This window comes from Acinonyx jubatus, chromosome A2, assembly GCF_027475565.1.
Source record: "Acinonyx jubatus isolate Ajub_Pintada_27869175 chromosome A2, VMU_Ajub_asm_v1.0, whole genome shotgun sequence".
Classification (NCBI taxonomy): Eukaryota; Metazoa; Chordata; class Mammalia; order Carnivora; family Felidae; genus Acinonyx; species Acinonyx jubatus.
The window spans coordinates 103,918,873-103,938,112 of NC_069383.1; the positions used below are offsets into that span (position 1 = coordinate 103,918,873).

Consider the following 19,240-nt stretch of genomic DNA (forward strand, 5'->3'; position numbering starts at 1 on the left):
GAAAAGTCTAAAATGAACAGAGGGGCAAAGGCACATCAAGCAAATAGGAATACAGAGGTGGAGGGGAGAGAGAGAAAGAAAGGAAGGAAAAAAAGCAGAGGTCATCAATTTAATTTCATACGAGGTAGACTTACGTGCACAAAACATTAAATAGACTCAGAACACAATTATTCACAGTTGTGCACAGCATTCAAAAGGTCAACAACCCATAAATCTTTCACAAAAGTAGATTCTATATTACTTGATAGAGAAAAATGCTATTATTTCAAAATGTAGAAATGATAAAGACAACATCTTTTTAATTTTTTTTGATGTTTTTTATTTCTGAGAGATAGAGACAAAGCACGAGCAGGGGAGGGGCAGAGAGAGAGGAAGACACAGAATCTGATGCAGGCTCCAGGCTCCGAGCTGTCAGCACAGAGCCCAACTCGGGGCTCAAACTCATGAACCATGAGATCATGACCTGAGCCGAAGTCGCTTGACTGACTGAGCCACCCAGGTGCCCCAAAGACAACATTTTCTGATGGCAATATAAAAGTTAGGGTCCATCAACAGAAGTTGGCAATTAGTGCATGATACAGTTTTGAGTGTCAATCTGATTTTAGAAATGCTATCACAGATTAACTTTAATTTATTTTTTTTAACTTTATTCATTTTGAGAGAGGGAGACAGAGCACAAGCAAGATGGGGAGGGGCAGAGAGAGAGGGAGAGCGAGAGAGAATCCCAAGCAGGCTCCACCCCAGCAGTGCAGAGCCCTAAGTGGGCTTAAAGCCATGAACCGTGAGATCATGACCTGAGCCAAAACCAAGAGTCAGATGCTTAACCACTGAGCCACCCAGGCGCCCCTATTTTCTTTTTCTTTTTCTTATCATAAGCACATTGAGTAACTCTGTGAACTCTTGAGGACTTCCACTCGAAAATTAAAAGAAACTTGACTGAAACAGCTCTTGGGAAAAGAAGCCTACAGACATCCATATTCCACGTACGTAGAAAACAATGAATTTTTAGCTACACATCAGATTGAGGGGACACGGTTAAAATAGTGGTTGAAAGGAAAGTCATCATCTGAGGTAACTACATAAATTAAAGGAAAAAAAAAGAACACTAAATATAATGAATTAGGTAGGGGTGCCCGGGTGGCTCGGTCAGTTAAGCGACAGACTTTGGTTCAGGTCATGATCTCATGGTTTGTGAGTTCAAGCCCCAAATCGGGTTCCACACTCTCTCTCTGCATCTGATGGGATTCTCTCTCTCTATCAAAAATAAAATAATAATTAAGAAGTGGCTTTATTAAAATAAATAAATATAACAAATTAAACACTGGTCTCAAATATCATAGAAACAACACAATATATTGAAGGTACGGAAAGCAAGTAAGTAACAAACATAAAAGCACACGTCACAAATAAGTTAGAAAAGACAAAGAGAATCGATGAATGAAGTCCAAATATGCTTCCATGAAGAAGAAAAACTGGACCAAGAACATACTGAAAGCACATAATGAATTTTTTTTAAAACTCCAGTGCCAGGCTGGCTCAGCAGGGAGAGCATGTGACTCTAGATCTCAGGGCTGTAAGTTCGAGCCCCACATTGGGTATAGAGTTTACTTTAAAACATTAAAAAATTAGGGGTGCCTGGGTGGCTCAGTTGGTTAAGCATCCAACTTAGCCTCAGGTCATGATCTCACGGTCTGTGAGTTCGAGCCCCGCATCAGGCTCTGTGCTGACAGCTCAGAGCCTGCTTCGGATTCTGTGTCTCCCTCTCTCTCTGCCCCTCCCCCACTCACGTTTTAGCTCTCTCTCAAAAAAAAAAATTTTTTTTTTAAATTAAAAATCAAAAACAAACCTCTGGGAGGGAAAGCGTGTCAGAGGCACAAGCACAGTGGGCAGAGGAGGGGGAAGAAGTTTCGATGGGCTGCCTGGCTTCTCCTCGCCAGCACCTCATCGCGGGGGAGGCTGGATGGCAAGCTGATGGCTCCCGGCTTCCACCGACCTCCACACTGGGTGACAAGGTCTGACGGGGCCCTTTGACACTCCCCCTCAGGGCCTCCACAGAGGAGGGGACACTGCCTTCCTGTGGTCCTCCTGTCCCCCGAGCTGCAAGCCTCCCGCAGGCAGGGATGACACCTTTTCCCGGATCCACAAACGCCAGTCGACCACAGTGCCTGACACGTGGCAGGTGCTAGACCCGTCGTTTTCCAAAGAAGAACGAGCACGGGCTCTTGGCAAGATTCATGATGTCGAGCATGTGAAGTACGTATCACCACGACAACCCATGGAGGACCGGTCCCCAAACAAAACAGAACAGAATACAACCCCGACGTATCAGAAGAAGGAAGGAAGTAGGATTTCTCTTGATAATCATTGGCTTATAAAGCTAACAATTAAAAAAAAAAAAAAAGGAACAAGAAACACATTAAAGCGAGAGAGGCCAGAATAGGATGTTCATCCGCTCCTGCTGTCCAGACAGCAAAAATCAAACAAGTATGTTCCAGATCCTTCCGTGTATTGATCCCTACTCTGGAACCCACACAAAAGCCCTATCAGTAAATGCTTGCAAATAGGAAATCAAAAGCTCGTATTTATGTAAGCCTCCTTAAGAGGACACTTTGATCTTCCTAAACATTGTCAGCTCTTTTTCTGAAGGGGACAAATGCTTGACTTACATTCTAATGACCCCTTGCTAACAGTGTTTTCTCTGTGGCTTGTCTCTATTAGCACATCCAGTGAGCTCAAAGACGGAAAAGTGATGAGCACGTTAGACCAAAGTCACACGTAGCAAAAGAACCACAGAATCATCGGCTTCTGTTTTTCTCACTGGAGATGCACGACTAGAGATGCACAATGGTGGTCAATTTCCAGACCCCACACCCCTCCCCCACATCAGCCCAGCCTCTGCCCACTGCCCCCCTCTGGGCCTTCTCCCAGCGCCCCCCACACCACATCCCAAGCAAGGCGGCTGCCGAGGGGAAGGACCAGCACCTGTCTTACCCTCCCGTCCCCTCTCTGCTCCCTCTGGGAGACTCAGGCCAGTCGGCTGAGGTCCGGCCAAGGTCCCACGCCTGCTGGCCAGCTCTGTTTGCATTCCTTCCCCAGCACAGTGGCTGCGGGCCATGACTGGTGACCGAATGGGGAGGGTGGCAGGTGGGGCCCCTAAGGCTCACATTTACTCTGTGTCCTCCAACCTGCGCCAGACGTATGCACGCCGGGTGTCGGTGAGGGAAGGGGGATTTGAGGTCCATTCTTTGCATTCTTTTTCTTTTTTTAATATTTATTTATTCGGGGGAGAGCGCAAGTGGGGGCTCTGTGCTGCCAGCCTACTAGCAGCGAGCCCAACGTGGGGCTCGAACTCACAGACCACGAGATCATGACCTAAGCCAAAGTCAGACGTTCAAACAGCCAAGCTGCCCAGGTGTCCCATTCCTCGCTGTTCCAAGTTTGGTAACTCTCAAGAAGGTCAGGGAGAAGGAAGGGTGCCCACACTCATGCCTCCTCTCTGCACACTGCACCACCCAGAACAGCAATCCCACCTTGGCTCTGAACACGGTACCTGGAGGAACATCTGAGCAGGGAGGTCTGCCCAGAGGGGCTTGGGCAGCCGGGGGGTACCCAGCCCGCTCACCGGCCTGGTCTTGTCCCCTTCCCAGGTCGGGTTCAGCACATCCAAGCCAGGGAGGTAGACAGGCGGCCAGTTAACAACCCCATTCCCGGTGACGATCTTGAGCAACCGAAGTATCAAATCACGGCTCAAGGTCTGAGACCAGCCAGACCTGGTCCCCAAATGCAGCTTTTTCAGGCCAGTGCCCTTGTGATTCCAAGAGTGAGATTCTAAGGGGATCGCAAATGCTCAAAAGCCATCATGGCATTAGAAAGGGACCCAGCATGCACAAGGAGCCAACTCTTGGAACTGTAACTCAGACTCTTGGGACAAAAACCTTCTTCATCAAGCCCTCCTATTAAAAGCGCTCCTAATTCAAAGGTCTGAGCACACAATCCCAGCTTGGGGGGCTGGGGACTCCCCCACCACTGGGCAATTCTCGGGCACCAGCCGGTGTCCTAAAGTGCAACTCAGTTGTGACACGATCTGAAGGTGGCGTCACATCCCACAGGTCAAGGGCTCAGTCCCACAAGCCCGCGTGGTGCACCCACACACTCCAACACACACACACACACACACACACACACACACACGCACACACACACATGTTCCCCTGAAACCCTTTGCAAATCCAGGTACTCTGATGACCTATGGTTAAAAAGAAAGCCACAGGAGCGCCTGGGTGGCTCAGTTGGTTAAGCGTTTCAGCTCAGGTTCATGATCTCACAGTTCATGGGATGGAGCCCCCCCTCCCTCTCCCCCCCCCCCCCACCGCGTTGGGCTTTGCAATCACAGTGCGGATTCTGCTTGAAATTCTCTCTCCCTATTTCTCTGTCCCTCCCTTGGCCCTTCCCTATCTCTCTCTCTTTCTCAAAATAAATTAGAAAAACATTTATAAAAAAAAGAAAAGTAAGCAAGCCACAGACCCTGGGTAGAGTCACTTGCCTCCAGGAACTCAAACTAAGACTTAATTGTCATTTCAATTTCTTCAAGAGTGGGATTTTAAGTCAATCAATCAGGACTTTTCTGATCTGCACCAATGACATAATCGGTCACAAAGGCCCTTTCTTCCCAGAGGAAGTTGAGGTGATCCACCTAATGAGACGCCCAGCCCTTCCCCTAAGGGAGGTAACAATCCTTTCTTTCCTTTGGGGATGAGTGCTCGCCCAGCCTCCCTTCCCAGAAACACTTTCCATTTTGGGCAGCATCCCAGAGCTGCCCTCCCCTTGCTACAAGGGATGCTGCCCGATCGGGAATCACTTCATAAAGCCAACTAGGTCTTCAAAATACAAGGCTGAATTTTATTTTTCAACGTGATAAACCAGAGGCTCCCACGACCCCTCCCTGGGTTTGGCGAACTGGCCGGAGCCGCTCACAGGACTCGGGGGACAGATCGCTCACTAGATCGCTGGTCTGTTGTAAAAGGATTAAGTCAGGAACAGAGGGAAGGGAGAGCTGCCCAGGGCGCGGATGCGGAGGGGGCGCCGAGCTCCCTGCCGCCCCGGGGCCCACTGTCCCCCCCATCTCCACGTGCTCACCAACCCAGAAGCTCTCGGGACCCGTCTGTTGGGTTTTATGGGGGTGTCATTACAGGAGCCTGATTGATGAAATCATCCGCCGTTGGTGATGGATCCAACCTGCAGCCCCTCCTCCCGAGGTCAAGGGGTGGGGCTCCCGAGGCCAGGGCCTGGGGCTGACAGTTCCGCCCCTGGAACCACGTGGGCGGCCCCCCTGCAGCCCCTCCTCCTGAGGTCAGGAGGTGGGGCCGATAGCCCCGCCCCTGTGACCACGTGAGCGGTCTCCCTGGCAACCAGCCCCCATCCTCAGGTTCTTTCCAAACTCCCCTCATTAACACAAGGGGTCACTTGTGTTAACACTCCCCTCATTAACACCTTTCTGGTCCTCCACTTAGGAAACCCCTTAAGGAGCTGGGCGCAGGTGCCCTAAACCGGAGGAACACCCACACTTGTGCCCGCGGCCAGCTGGCAGCCAGCTGGGACCACCCGCTCAGGTCACTGTCACAGCCCATTGGCGCCTCCCCCGGGCTCTGAACACACAGCATCTACTGCCCTAAGCAGTTTCTTGTGCTCAAGGGCCCTCCGTTCCTCACCTCCGCAGCCCTCCCAGCACCTAGAAAACTGCATGCCATACGGTGATGTGAACAAAATACAACGTCTGCTGGGAGAATGAATTGGGGGAAGAAACTCGCCTTGTTTCTAAACGAGGACTTTGGCTGGGACGCCTCATTGCACAGAACTGCCCCTTTGATTATATGACAGTCAGCATCTCTGCCCACAGGCACTAAGACTCAGGCCATCAGAACACCCCTAACCGGCACACACCCAGAGTTAACAACGGCCGAACCCCGGGGTCCGATGACAACAGAAGAAAATACAAGGCAGCCGTTCACAGACGGAGTGAAGTGACAGCTGAGTGACCAAGGTGTAGACACAGAATCCCACATAAAATGCTTAAAAGTGGTGATGCATAGCTCCTGGGGGAGTGAAGGGCATTCAGGGGGCATGAGACCCCGCGAAGAATAACTGACCCGTCTCAGCCTCCATTTTTTCAGCTATATTTATCTTATAAGGTTCCCTCCAAGGATGAATGAGATGTGTGTGAACGTGTGACACACTTTTAAGAGAAGCATTATCACGGGCACTGGTGACGTGGGAAAACACAGGGAACATTGGATAAACCGTCACCTGGGGTTTGAACAAAACACCTGTCTCCCAGGCAGGGCGAGGAGCCCATCTGAGCTTTCATGGGCACGAGAAAGGATACAAAACTGTACTTCTTGTGCTCCCCACTCTGGATGGTGTCACCAACCAATTCCACACAATCTGTCCCTCGGGGACACGGAGGGGAGCCCGGGTCTCTGGGCCCCACGGGTCATCAGGAAGGTGGATTTCTACCGCAAATAAGAGCCATTCACCAAATATAAGACAGAGGGGCTTAATTAGTTCAGGTGAAGTAAATCCCCAGGAAAAGAAGCAAGAAAAATGTGTACAGTGAGGGGCCTCAGGCCAGTCAGCGGGGGATCGGGCTGATTTCTTCCAGGGGCAGCAAGCATCCCTGTCGGCCTGTCACTCTGGACTTCTCCCGGGACACATCAGAGTCCAGACACAGGGAGGCCGGCCATCACTCAGGCAGGGGACACTCTGGTCTGGCCCTGCTCCTGCAGGACCCCCTCCAAACTGAAGGCACTAAGGCCCCGGAGGGAAGAGCACAGCTCTTTCACGGAAACCTTCTTTTTGTGTATAAAACAATCCAGGAGTACTGATGCGGTTTTCCTGTTTCTGAAAACCTTTCAATGAAGTTGCCTCACTCTCTGGGGCAATGAATGAACACTGGACTTTGTGCTCATGAAGTCTGCCAGGGCTCCACTGGGGAATTGTCCTGTGATGACCCCCCGGGGAAGCCCGGGGCTGAGAGGAGCCTTAAGTAGTCAAGGGTCCTGATCCGCCCAAGTCTGCAAATCCCAGGGGAACATTTCCCAGTGCACGCCCCTCAGAACAGCACTTCCTTGGGCTGCTGGCCAATAGTGGATGAGAGAGTGGGAGGGAGGAGGGGGACAGAGGGAGGGAGGAGGAAAATGGGGGAAGGAGGGAGGGAGGGAAGGAAAGAGGAGGAGGAGGGAGGGAGGAGGGTGGGGGAGGGGCATGGAGAGGAGGGAGGGGGTAGGAAAGGAGGGAGAGCTGTGTTCCCAGAAGGCGGAACTGCCTACGTAAATCAACTTGAGCAGACTTCATTACCATGGACACACTGCCCTTGTGTGCAGGGGCCCCTCCTGTTAAGACCTCCTCCCCCAGCTGTCTTCTGCCCAAATCCCCTGGTAGCCACCACCGGCTTCTCCCTACCCCCACACACAGCAGGCTCCTAGCTGGTCTGCACTCAAGTCTCCAGCTGTCCCCTCCCCCCTCCAGCCTCCTCTGGGCCCCCCACACTGGCCACCATCCTGAGGAGGGCCCCAGTGACCCTCTATCCCACCTGGGAGCCGCGCTGGCCACTCTGCAGGCCCCAGACCACTCCCAGCCCTCACCCTGGCCCCAGGGTGCTTTCTCCAGCCCTGTCCCTGCCGAGGGCCCGCCTTGTTCCTCTGTACACACTCCCACCGCAATGGTGCCATCCAGTCCATCCATCAGATGCTGACGACCCCTGGACTGCCTCCTACTCAACATGCCACCAGGGTTCCAAAGGCACCCAGACGGGTCCCCACCCAGCTGCTATCCCCATCCCCCAACCTTCTCCACCCAAAGGCCCAGCACCTCACAGTCCACGCCCTTGGACAAAAATCATCCGTGTGGATGTCTCTCAGTCACACCCTCCCCGTCTGCCGCCTCCCTTCTGAAAGCAACCAGAATCTGACCACTTTCCACCTCGGTCCCTGCTCTCGCCCTTGCACACCGTGCCCTCTGCTCGGGGCCTCTTCACACACCTGCCCCAGGGCCCTTGCCCTGGCTGGCCACTCCTCTGGCCTAGAACACATTTTCCTGTGCTTCTATAACTCTTCCAGTTGGTCCTCTGCTAAGAAAGAGACGACAGGGGGGCACCCAGGTGGCTCAGTGGGTTGAGTGACCAACTTCGGCTCAAGTCATGATCTCGAGGTGTGCGAGTTCAAGCCCCGCGTCGGGCTCGCTGCTGTCAGTGCTGAGCCCGCTTCTGATCCTCTGTCTCCTTCTCTCTCTTCCCCTCCCCCACTTGTGCGCTCTCTCAAAAATAAAAATAATAATAAGTAAAAAAGAAAGAGACAACAGACCCAGAACAGTCACTTGTGCCGAGCCCCACATTGGCAAACCAAGACTCAAAGCTTAGCCTAAGTGTAGTTCCAACTCACCAGGAATGTGTGTAAACTGTAACCAGTCAACTGAAATTACCTGCGGGGCAAGACTGCGACTGTCCCCACAGAACCCTTCCGCTCCCCTGGGAGGGCGGCCTTGCCTGAAACTATCCATTCTTTGCCAATCATTTCCTTGAACACTCTCCTTTGCCTTTAAAAGCCTTTCCTTTCCTCCAGCTCTGGGAGCTTTGTATTTGCCAAAAGGGAAGATGCCTGATTCAGGAACCCTCCAACAAAGCCCATTTGATCTTTAATTAATTTACTCAGTGGAATTTTTCACGTTTAACAGACTGAATGTCACCTTCTTGGCAGGGCTGACCCTAACCACATTAATGATTCCTCTGGGCACTTTGGCCACCCTGGCCTTACACCTGCTCCTCTCTTACTACCTTCCAGTATTACATACCTTCCTTTATTGTATGTGTAGACCCCCATGTCCCTGAACTCAGTCACGAGAGCAGGGATTTCTACCTGTCCCTTCACTGACACACCCAGGTCTGGGGACTGACAAATGGTACACATATATAGTTGAATAAATGAGCACATTAACGGCAATATAACTTATTCAGCACATAGCAGGGAGCCACTAAAAATTTCGCACAAGTGTGCTCTGTGGTCTACACCGGGCTGCCCAATGATCGCTCGGGTGGCCAAGCGCCAGGATCTTAGATCTCAACTGTGCCTCAGCCTCCTATAGGTTCACCCAGCCCTGCAGATACAGACGCTTTCTAGGACTAGAAATAAAAGAAGGGTATGCGGTGATGAGAGCCTCAAAGACTTAAATCTCTCAGTCAAGGAGAATATTTCTTCACCTCCTTCAAAGACTTCCGAGAAACGGTGCTGTGCTGTCCCAGGGAGGGAATAGTAACACTGAATCCATGACCCAGGATCTCGGCAGGACACTCGGCTCACTCAGCCCAAGGCGGGAATGTTTCGACCCAAGTGTCCATCGATAGACGAATGGACAGACAAGATGGGGTACGGATACAACGGAATATTACTGGGCCGTAGAAAAGGATGCGCTCTCGCCATTCGCGACAACACGGAAGGACCTAGGGAGTATAACGCTAAGTGGAATACGCCAGACAGAGAACGACAAATACCACGTGATCTCGCTTCCCTGTGGAATCTGCAAAACCAAAGTAAACAAACAAACAATGGCAGAAACACAGAAACAGAAGCATAAAGACAGAGACCGAGCTGGTGGTTGCCAGAGGTGGGGGATGGGTGGCGCAGATGACGAGATAAAGACGCACAAGCTTCCAGTTATAAACCAAGTAGTCAGGGAGACGAAAAGCATGGCGTAGGGAATAGAGTCGGTAATAGTGTGGTCACATACGGTGACAAACGGGAAGTACCCTTAACGTGGTGAGCGTTGAGCTGTGTCCAGCACTGCTGAGTCCCTGTGTTCTACACCCGGAACCGACGTACCACCGTATGTCAGCTACGCTTCCGGACAGAAAAAGGAAAGGGACTCTCGCGGGGCTCTCGGCTCACTCCAGCCCGAGGCCCGAATGTGTCTCGTCCACAAGAACTTACCTTCGCGGGGTGAAAGGGCACATCTTCGCGACCCTACCTGGCCTCAGTCCCACCCCATCACCAAGCCCGTTAGCCAAGCACCAGGGACCTGGCAGGCCACCTCCGCCTCGACAATAAGCTGTTTGCAGAAATTTGTATCGTTCTTCTCAACACACCCTCCTGGGGGCCACCCTGCGTCTGGGGAGACGAATCGAACCCCAGCTTCGTCCTGCGAACAGGACCGGAGGGAGTCTGCACGTTGTACCCGTACGCACAGGGCCCCTCTTCCAGGAGACGGTCGACAGCATGCTTAAGAGCTACAAAGAGGCTTTCAGAACACGACCTTCCCGAGATTCGGCTAAAAAGAGAGCATCGTAAAAAGTCGATTTCTGGAAACAGGTCATTAAACCCCACAAGGCCCTGGAATTTGGGCTGCGGTGAGGTTTGGTGCATGACGCTTTGCCAGGAACAGTCGTTCCCTCGATTTCTGCTCTTGGTGCCAATGCCTCCCAGAAAAATAATTCAGGAGAAGAGCAATGGCAGAAAATGTTCAAAGCTGACACACGATCATCGCCCCGAAAGGAAAGAGAAGCTTTCATTTTACAAAGAAGGAGGTTAAGGGACACCTGGGTGGCTCCGTCGGTTAAGCGTCCAACTTCTGCTCAGGTCGTGATCTCACAATTCGTGGATTCGAGCCCCATGTCGGGCTCTGTGCTGACAGCTCAGAGCCTGGAGCCTGCTTCGGATTCTGTGTCTCCCTCTCTCTCTGCCCTCCCCCACTCACACTCTGTCCCTCAAAAAAATGAATAAACGTAAAAAAAAAAAACACAAGGAAGTTAAGAGGCTTACCAACGGTCTGCACAGTGAGGCAGAGCCTGGGGTAAAATGACACCCTAGCCTCTGTTCCTGACCCCTGTTTTCTCCACCATGCTCTCAGAAGGACAATCCTACAGGGTACAGCCTTTGCTCCTAGCACAGTGGGAATACTGCCTTTCGCCTCATGAAACGTACTGATGTGCTGCTATGCAGAAGGCATGTGGCCAGACAGGAAGGAGGAGTGAGACATCGAGGCACCTGTCTGGCCAGCGCAGCCCCAGTCGCCTGGCTTCTACTTGGCGGGTCCTACGGAAGGACCAGCATCTGCCCCCTGCTCTCATAGCAAAGGCAGTCCGGGTGGTCCCTCTGATGACCTCACCCTCGGCCCTTCCTTCCCGTGCTCCCCACACCTGCCACCTGGGGCCTCCAGCCCGGCACAGGATGAGATGCTTGAGGAACAACATCCTTCAAGGCTGAGATCGCAGCCCTCAGCAAGGTGGATGTCAGGCATCCAGGGGACCGGTGCTGGGAACGCTGTCCACTCTGTTTTGCCAACCCCTCCTGGCCCTGCCCCCACTCTCCTTCCAGGGCTATGGTCCAGCTGATCCAGCCCATAGCTGACCATCCCTCCTCTCCCCCGCAAGGACGTCACGAGCCCGGGCACCAGTTTACTCCTGCGTGTTCCCAGACTGCCTCACACATCCCTAAGCCACTGTCCCGGGGCCTCCGAGAATCCCCCTCCTCCCGGAAAGTAGGGGGCGCACATCGACTTTTTAAGGATTTGCACTGAAGAGCTAGTGACCTTCTGTTTCGTGAGCTCAGATGGCTGGACTTGGAGCCAGACGCATGTAACCCCTGTGAATACTGTTCCAGTTCCTTCCGAGGGGTCTTTAATGCTACGGGTTAAGTCTGGTGTCAGAGCTCAAGTCCTACACGATCACAGTACCTCAACAATTATCCTTGCGTCTGGACAGCTCAAGAAATTAAACAGGGGGATGGACTTTCTCTAAAACGCTCTTCGGCGTGACTACACAGAACTTCTCTGCACTCGGCACGCCAAACGCAAGGTGCTTCTCGCTGTAAAGCGGGCACACGGCAGGGGGGCACATGGCGGCTACTCACAGGTCCCTGGTATGACAGGGGTATGGCATGGCCTGTGTCTGCGTGGCCGGCTCCTCAGCCTCCTGCCCGGTCTGCACCGAGATGATGGCCCTTTCGATCATGTCTTGCAAAGGGACAAAGATGTAGTTGTACTTGAACACATCGGCCGGTAGGTTCTGAGGATGGAACTTCCAGAAAGGGTTTTTCACCAAATCTGTCCTCATGCTGTGTAGGACGCTGGTCCGGATGGTGTATGTGATGTGGGGCGGCGGGCGCAGAGACGGCGTCCCCAAGTCCCCGCTGCCCAGCGAACTGTTGAATATGACACCTGTCGGCAGGAAAGGGAAGACAGGGTCAGTGCGGCTCACCCGGGTTCAGCGCGGGTCGAGCACAACTGGACGGGCCGTGAGATGGGGCCCAACCCTCTCTGTGCAAGGGGACAGGCCCCACGGGGACGCAAAGCTGATTCTCCGTGTTCCACAGGCAGGGACTGGGAAAGTTAGACCCGAGGCCGCCTAATTTCCTGGCAAACACTCTCTCCTATTTTTCATAAACCCCCACTGTGGTGTCTTTTTTTTTAAATATATATATATATTTTAATGTTTATTTATTTTTGAGAGAGAGAAAGAGTGTGAGCAGGGAGGGGCAGAGAGAGAGGGAGACACAGAATCTGAAGCAGGCTCCAGGCTCCGAGCTGTCAGCACAGAGCCCGACGCGGGGTCAAACTCGCCAACTGTGAGATCATGACCCGAGCAGAAGTTGGAAGCTTAACTGACTGAGCCACCCAAGTGCCCCCACTGTGGTGTCTTTAATTATTTGCATCAAAATCATTTGTACACAAAAATCTGTAAGAAAATGATCCCTTTTGCATTTTTATAGAACTTGAAAAACGACACCAGTATGCTCAAATGATCGGGCTTTCCTTCTCTGGGATCACAAATGCTTCCCTATGAATGACAAGTGGGGGTCCAGGCTTCCAGGTGTAAGGACTACAGGACAGAAGGCACAGCACAGGGAACACAGGTGATGGTGTGGTGGCTGACGGGAGCCACGCCCGCGGCGAGCGCAGCATGAGGGACTGAGCCATCGAACCACATGGACGTAACGTGTATCAACTAGATTTCAACGTAAAATGAGGAACTGACCTCTTTGGGGTTATGGATCATCCAAAATGTAAACATAAGGCACATGGATTCCCCGAATTTCATCCATGACACTTGTTGGGGGTGTGAATGGACCCTCCCCAAAGCTCACATGTGAAGTCCTAACCCCTAGCAAATCACAACTGTTAAACAGATCACAATGGGAGTAATCATTTCAAAAGGAGGTCATCAGGGTGGCCTTTCACCCAACATGACTGGCGTCCTCCAACAGAGGGGACATTTGGACCCCGACACACACAGAGGGCACTCGAGAAGAGACACGGGAGAAGGCGGCTGTCAACGCACCACGGCAGACTCCGCCTCATGGCCTCAGAAGGACCGCCCCCTGCTGACACCTTGATGGCGGACTTGTGGCCAGAACCACGAGAAGCTGAACTTGTGCTGTTGAAGGCAGCCTGTGGTCCTGTGTCTCCACAGCCCTCAGCAAATTCATAGAAACCCAAATAAGAACTAACTCGACACTTAGTCAAAATGAATATGAGAACACAGAACACATCACGTTTATCCTGAGCAAATGAACATGAATAAATGGAGTCAAATTGGCTGCTGTCTTGTCCCCTGGCCCAAACCCAGGACGTCAAGTGATAAGGAAGGGGCGCCTGGGTAGTTCAGTCGGTTAAGTATCTGAGTCTTGGTTTCAGCTCAGGTCATGATCTCACAGTTCATGAGTTCGAGTCCCACATCAGGCTCTGTGCTGACAGCTTGTGACCTGCTTGGGATTCTCTCTCTCTCTCTCTCTCTCTCTCTCTCTTTCTCTGTCCCTCCCCTGCTCTCTCTCTCTCTCTCAAAATAAATAAATAAAATTAAAACTAAAATTTTTTTACAAAGTGATGAGGAAATCGGAGCATAACTTTAATCAGAAAGATAAAATTTATCATGCGAGATGTAACCATCAAACGACACCATAAACCAGTAACAACGGATGCAGTGAGTAGCGTGGGGCCCAAGATGTGAGGCCAGCAGCCCCGTGTGCAGCCTGTCTTCCCGTCAACTCAAGGGGAGTCTTTCTGCTCGGTGTATTTTACCGGGAAATGACTTCTTGTCTTTCTGAGCCATTGTCACACGCATTTAGGGACGAATACACACACGGCAGGCGACTGGGGCCGGGCCCGCATGCGCATGTGTTTTCACTGAATACTCACTGGCCAAGAAGTCATTCTGCTGCATGAGGTCACGGGCTCTCGACTCCAGGCTGGCGACAGACTCCAGGGCCTGGAAGCGGTTCAACACCACGCAGGAGGACAGGTTGACCAAGATATGGCCCAGGACACGGAGATGCCCGGTGTCCCCGTGGGCAAACAGCTCGTCCAGCTTCACTCCTGAGGACAGTAAGCGTAACAGGACATTGCAACTTTCCTCTCAGCCCAGGGCGTACGAAGGGAAAAAAGTCCCTCCGTGGAAAAAATGACTCAATAGTCACATTCTGTTCATGTGCAAATTGTGCCACCTCTTTGCTGAGGATCTACTCCACTTAGTGACCACGGTCCCATGATGCTGGTCCTGCTTCACCGTGGAAGAACAGAGGGCGAGCCTGCGGCCCGAGGACACAGGGCAGCAGCCAGGGGACACAGGGCAGTGGCCAGAGGACACAGGGCAACTGGCCACGCAGAATAAAGCTCCAGTGGCAAGCCTGTGAGCAACACAGGAGACCTTGCACATGGAACCCGGAAAAAAAGTTAATGTTCCAACCTGGTGGCAAGGAACTCTAGTAAAACATGCATTCACCCCAATAGCAGGTGTTTTGTGACAACCGCTTGCTTTGTCACATGCACTTTGCAAGAACCGCCATCGGTGATCAAGGAACACAGAGGAAAATCCGATCCTGCTGTGCTCTGTCCAGGTCTGCGCGTTTGCAGTGGAAAGAGAGCTGGGGATTCAAAGTGGCCCGTGTGGGCTCCAGAACCCACGCATGCAACGTCTGTCAGGACAAAACACCGAGGAGGACTCAGGACGTTTGGTTTGCTCTGGCTTCAAAGAGGAGCCAGACCACAGGAGAGAGAGAGACGTGGAGACTCCAAAGGACACAGCCGTGGGAAGAACACCCAGAACTCAGCGCCAAGCCGGAAGGGAGTCCAGACGGGCTCAGCAGGCACGGGGTTGCGGTGGGGGGGGGGGGGGGGGGGGGGGGGGGATGGGTGGGAAGGAAGGGACTGAATCCCACAGGCCTGACCTGTGCACGATTCTGTACAGGAGATGCCATCACACCTGCCACAGTGGCCAATGTCACAGTGTCACCATAGGGCGGGGCCCATGTGCCTGCAGTTCAGTCAGGAGAACCACTGTGTCCCCCACGGCCTCACTCCTCAGGAGACCCCCAGACACCAGACTGCTCAGGATTCATAAGATGAAAGACTTGGGGCGCCTGTGGGGCTCAGTCATTTAAGCCTCCGACTTCGGCTCAGGTCATGATCTCACGGTCTGTGAGTTCGAGCCCCGAGTCAGGCTCTGTGCTGACAGCTCAGAGCCTGGAGCCTGCTTCAGATTCTGCGTCTCCCTTTCTCTCTGCCCCTCTCCCGTTTGTGCTCTGTCTCTCTCTCTCAAAATAAATAAACATTAAAAAAAATTTTTTTTTAAATAAAAGGATGTGTGGAGAAAAGTGAGTGAATTCTCTACCTAGGGAGTTACAAAAGGAGATTTGCATCTTAGAGTGTGTCTGAGCCCCCAGCATGCCCCCCACTCGCACGGGGCCTGTTCAGAGGGCTGTGCGGGCCAGGAGTGAAGGCCAACCATCCACATCCGTATGGACAAGAATACTTCAATCTACTCCGGGGTCGGGCAGGAAGAACAGAGGACTCACACACACTTTATGGCTCTCACAATTCCTTGAGAATTCCACACTCTGGGTCCTGATTCATCTGTAGGAAAAGCTCAGGGTCTGAATTGCTGGGGCTGTTGTTTTCCACCCACTTGATAGAAATTCGTTTTAGGGAAAAGTCAATCAGAAACAGTGAGGGCTCTGGGTCAACACCATTACCACCCTCGCAGAGTAATGACAGCCTGTTCCAGACAGAAACCGTCTGAGGCCACAACGGTCCCGCCCAACAGCACCACACGCAGGCTCTGTTATATGCAGCCGTCCAGAAACTACTTCCTTTTTTAGCGTTTTTAATGTTTATTTATTTATTTTTCAGAGAGAAAGAGAGCAGGGGAGGGGCAGAGAGAGGGAGACAGAAACCAAAGTAGTTTGCTTGCTGTCAACGTAGAGCCTGATAGAGGGCTCGAACTCATGAACCGTGAGATCATGACCTGAGCCAAGACAAGAGTCAGACGCTTAACCGACTGAGCTACCCACATGCCCCAGAAACTATTTTATTTTTTAAAAAGTGTGTTTTAACTACTTGAAAAATGACTTAAGGCAGTAACATTTATTTTAAAATATCATTAACCTTTTTTTTAAAGTTTATTTCTTTTTGAGACAGAGAGAGACAGAGTGCGGGTGGGGGAGGGGCAGAGAGGAAGACACAGAATCCAAAGCAGGTTCCAGGCTCTGAGCTGTCAGCACAGAGCCCAGCGCGAGCCGATGTGGGGCTCGAACCCACAAACCGTGAGATCATGACCTGAGGTGAGGTCAGATGCCGAACCGACTGAGCCACCCAGGCGCCCCACATTAATTTTTCTAAGGCAGTAAATTCACCAAACTTTTTTGTCATAAGAGAGAAATATTGTGCCCCCTACAATGTCTGGCCCTCCGCTGACCTCCAGATGCAGGTGGACACCAGCCCCTTCCCGCTCATGGGCAGAATGCCAGGATCCAGTGACGCCCCCCTTCCCTTCGGGTCCTTCCTCTATTCCCATCCTGCCCCCAGCCAGGCCGGGCTCCCAAGAGCACCCCTGGGACACACCGGGCAGGGCCTGATTCCACCTCAGAGCTGTTGGTCCTGACACGGCCATCTGCGCCCCGCCCGGGATGGTGGGGCAGGGTCTCCAGATCCCGGCACAAAACCCGACTCTCCTGTGCGCTCGCTCAGTAAATGAACTCACGCGGGGCGGCCTGAGTGGCTCAGTCGGTTAAGTGTTCAACTTCAGCTCAGGTCATGATCTCCCAGTTTGCGGGTTCAAGCCCCCATCAGTCTCTGCTATCCGCGCAGATCCGTCTCCCTCTCTCTCTGTGTCTCCCTCTCTCTCTGCCCCTCCCCTCTGCTGCACGTGCTCTCTCTCTCTCTCTCTCTCTCAAAAACAAATAAACTTAAAAGAAACAAACAAATGGATTCGTGCACTGACAAACTACGGAGGCAATACAACCGTCCGCTGATTGACAGAACCTTCTAGCCTCAGCTCCAAATCTTCCAATCGACGCACCTGCTTTCCGTCAGCTCCTGACTCAGGAACGCTCCCTCGTTCCATAAACTTATCTGAAGTCTCAGAATTCTTGCCTTTGGTATCAGAAGCCTTCCTCTCCAAGTGCGCTCCCTGCTACTCAAGCCCCGACTCGGCAAATCAGAAAACCGCAGGGATGAACAAACAAGAGCATTTCTAGTCTTGTGGACGAGAAACCAGAAACCCGAGGGGAAGAGCGACTGGACAGTGTCACCCCAAAACTTAGAGGCAGGAGGATGAGCACCCCGGCGGCGGGCCAATCGGGAAGCGGACCCTGCCACACCCACCGTTGTACACTCACACACCCATCGTGTGCACCCGCACACCCGCACACTTACATTGCACACCTGCCCACGTATGCTTTTGCACACCTGGCCTCCAGCTTGCACGCCTACCCACGTACACACCCACGTGTGCTCACACAATTACACACGCCCACCGGCTTATACCCGCACACCCGCCCACTTACCATAAGTCTGGAGCTTTTCCATAAGCTTGTCTACATCAATGTGCAGCTGGGTTTCTACAAAGTTTCTTATGAATTTGTTTCTCAGGGCTGCCTAAAGGGAAATAACACAGCTTCACAAAAATAATCTCATTTCCTCAATTATTATTCAATGAAAAATACTTGTGAGGTTAACTCAAAGTTTCAGTATACAAGACAAGGACACATAAAGTGAATCATGGTAAAAAAAAAAAAAAAGGTTCTAAAGATCATGGTAAATAACGGCCTAACATTTGATGACAATTTTATCTTGAAAACCAAAAGCAACAACTGTGACAATTCAGATTGTAACTGAAGTCACGCACTAATCTCTGAAAACCAAGAATGAACTCAGTGTGACCTTCCAGCAAAATTTTCTAACAAAAGTGTATGGTGACCCTTTGTATCAGATCCTTAACAGGGTCTTTTCCACAGGCCAGCTGTAAAGAGGGGGCCACTGTCAGAAAAGCACTGAGGAAGGGTTTCTGCATCCCTTGAACCCTCTTAATCCTTCGGCGACCAAATCTCATCTTCGGGAGAAACTTTCATATCATGATCGCTGCGACCCCTCTTACATCTTGATGGCTTTGCCTCTCCTTTGTCAATGGTTTCCCTACGGAGGGCTCTTCGGGGTGATTTTTTTTTACTGCTTATTTATTTATTTTGAGAGAGAGAGAGAGAGCATGGGAGGGAGGGGGCAGAGAGAGAGGGAGACAGGGAATCCCAAGCAGGCTCCTAGATGACAGCGGGCAGCCTGACGTGGGGCACAATCTCACGAACCTTGAGATCATGACCTGAACATAAACCAAGAGTCAGATGCTCAACCGACTGAGCCCCCCAGGCACCCCCTCCAAGGTGATTTCATGAAACTTTGCCTCTTGATCTTGAAGTGGGCATGCACTGACTTGTATACTACTGCCCCCCACAACACCCAACAGTCCACAGCAGACAGAGGACAAAATCCCGTGAAGCCAGCGCCAGGATTAAGCGGTGAGGGTTGGTGGGGGGGTCGGGGGAGGCTAGTGGAACAGGGACTAATTCTGGAACGTGTCCATTCACTAGAGAATATTTATATGTGACCCCGACATTTTGTTAGCGCACAACCTTACAACTCGGAACTCCTGATAAGGAATTCTCGAATGTGGTCTACCTTCTGCATCGAGCTCTCTGACTTCTCACACCCACCCCAGAGATGTGACGATTTCATTGAAGTGTCTACAGATGACAGGATTTCAGTATGAAACCCTGGTGTACGCTTCTTTTTGGAATCTTACATATTTTTTGTCGGGCACGTGGCAGACACAGGGTGGGCACTTTCTGTGTGTTAGTCCCTGAACCTCGGCCACATCTCCGAGAGGAGATCACTCACTCACTCTTAACTGAGCGGGAAGGAGGTCCAGGCC

The 19,240-nt window shown here is 51.9% G+C and overlaps 1 protein-coding gene across 1 annotated transcript in view; it reads right to left on the reverse strand.

Annotated features, from left to right (window-relative positions):
* ABCA13 (ATP binding cassette subfamily A member 13) overlaps positions 1 to 19,240 on the reverse strand; it is a 395,180-nt gene that overhangs the window by 227,299 nt on the left and 148,641 nt on the right. Inside the window, exons 29-31 of the mRNA XM_027045998.2 lie at positions 17,823 to 17,913; positions 14,179 to 14,355; positions 11,895 to 12,201 (exon numbers count right to left, since the gene is read on the reverse strand). Coding sequence (XP_026901799.1) covers positions 11,895 to 12,201; positions 14,179 to 14,355; positions 17,823 to 17,913 — 575 coding nt within the window. The remainder of the gene's footprint in view (positions 1 to 11,894; positions 12,202 to 14,178; positions 14,356 to 17,822; positions 17,914 to 19,240) is intronic.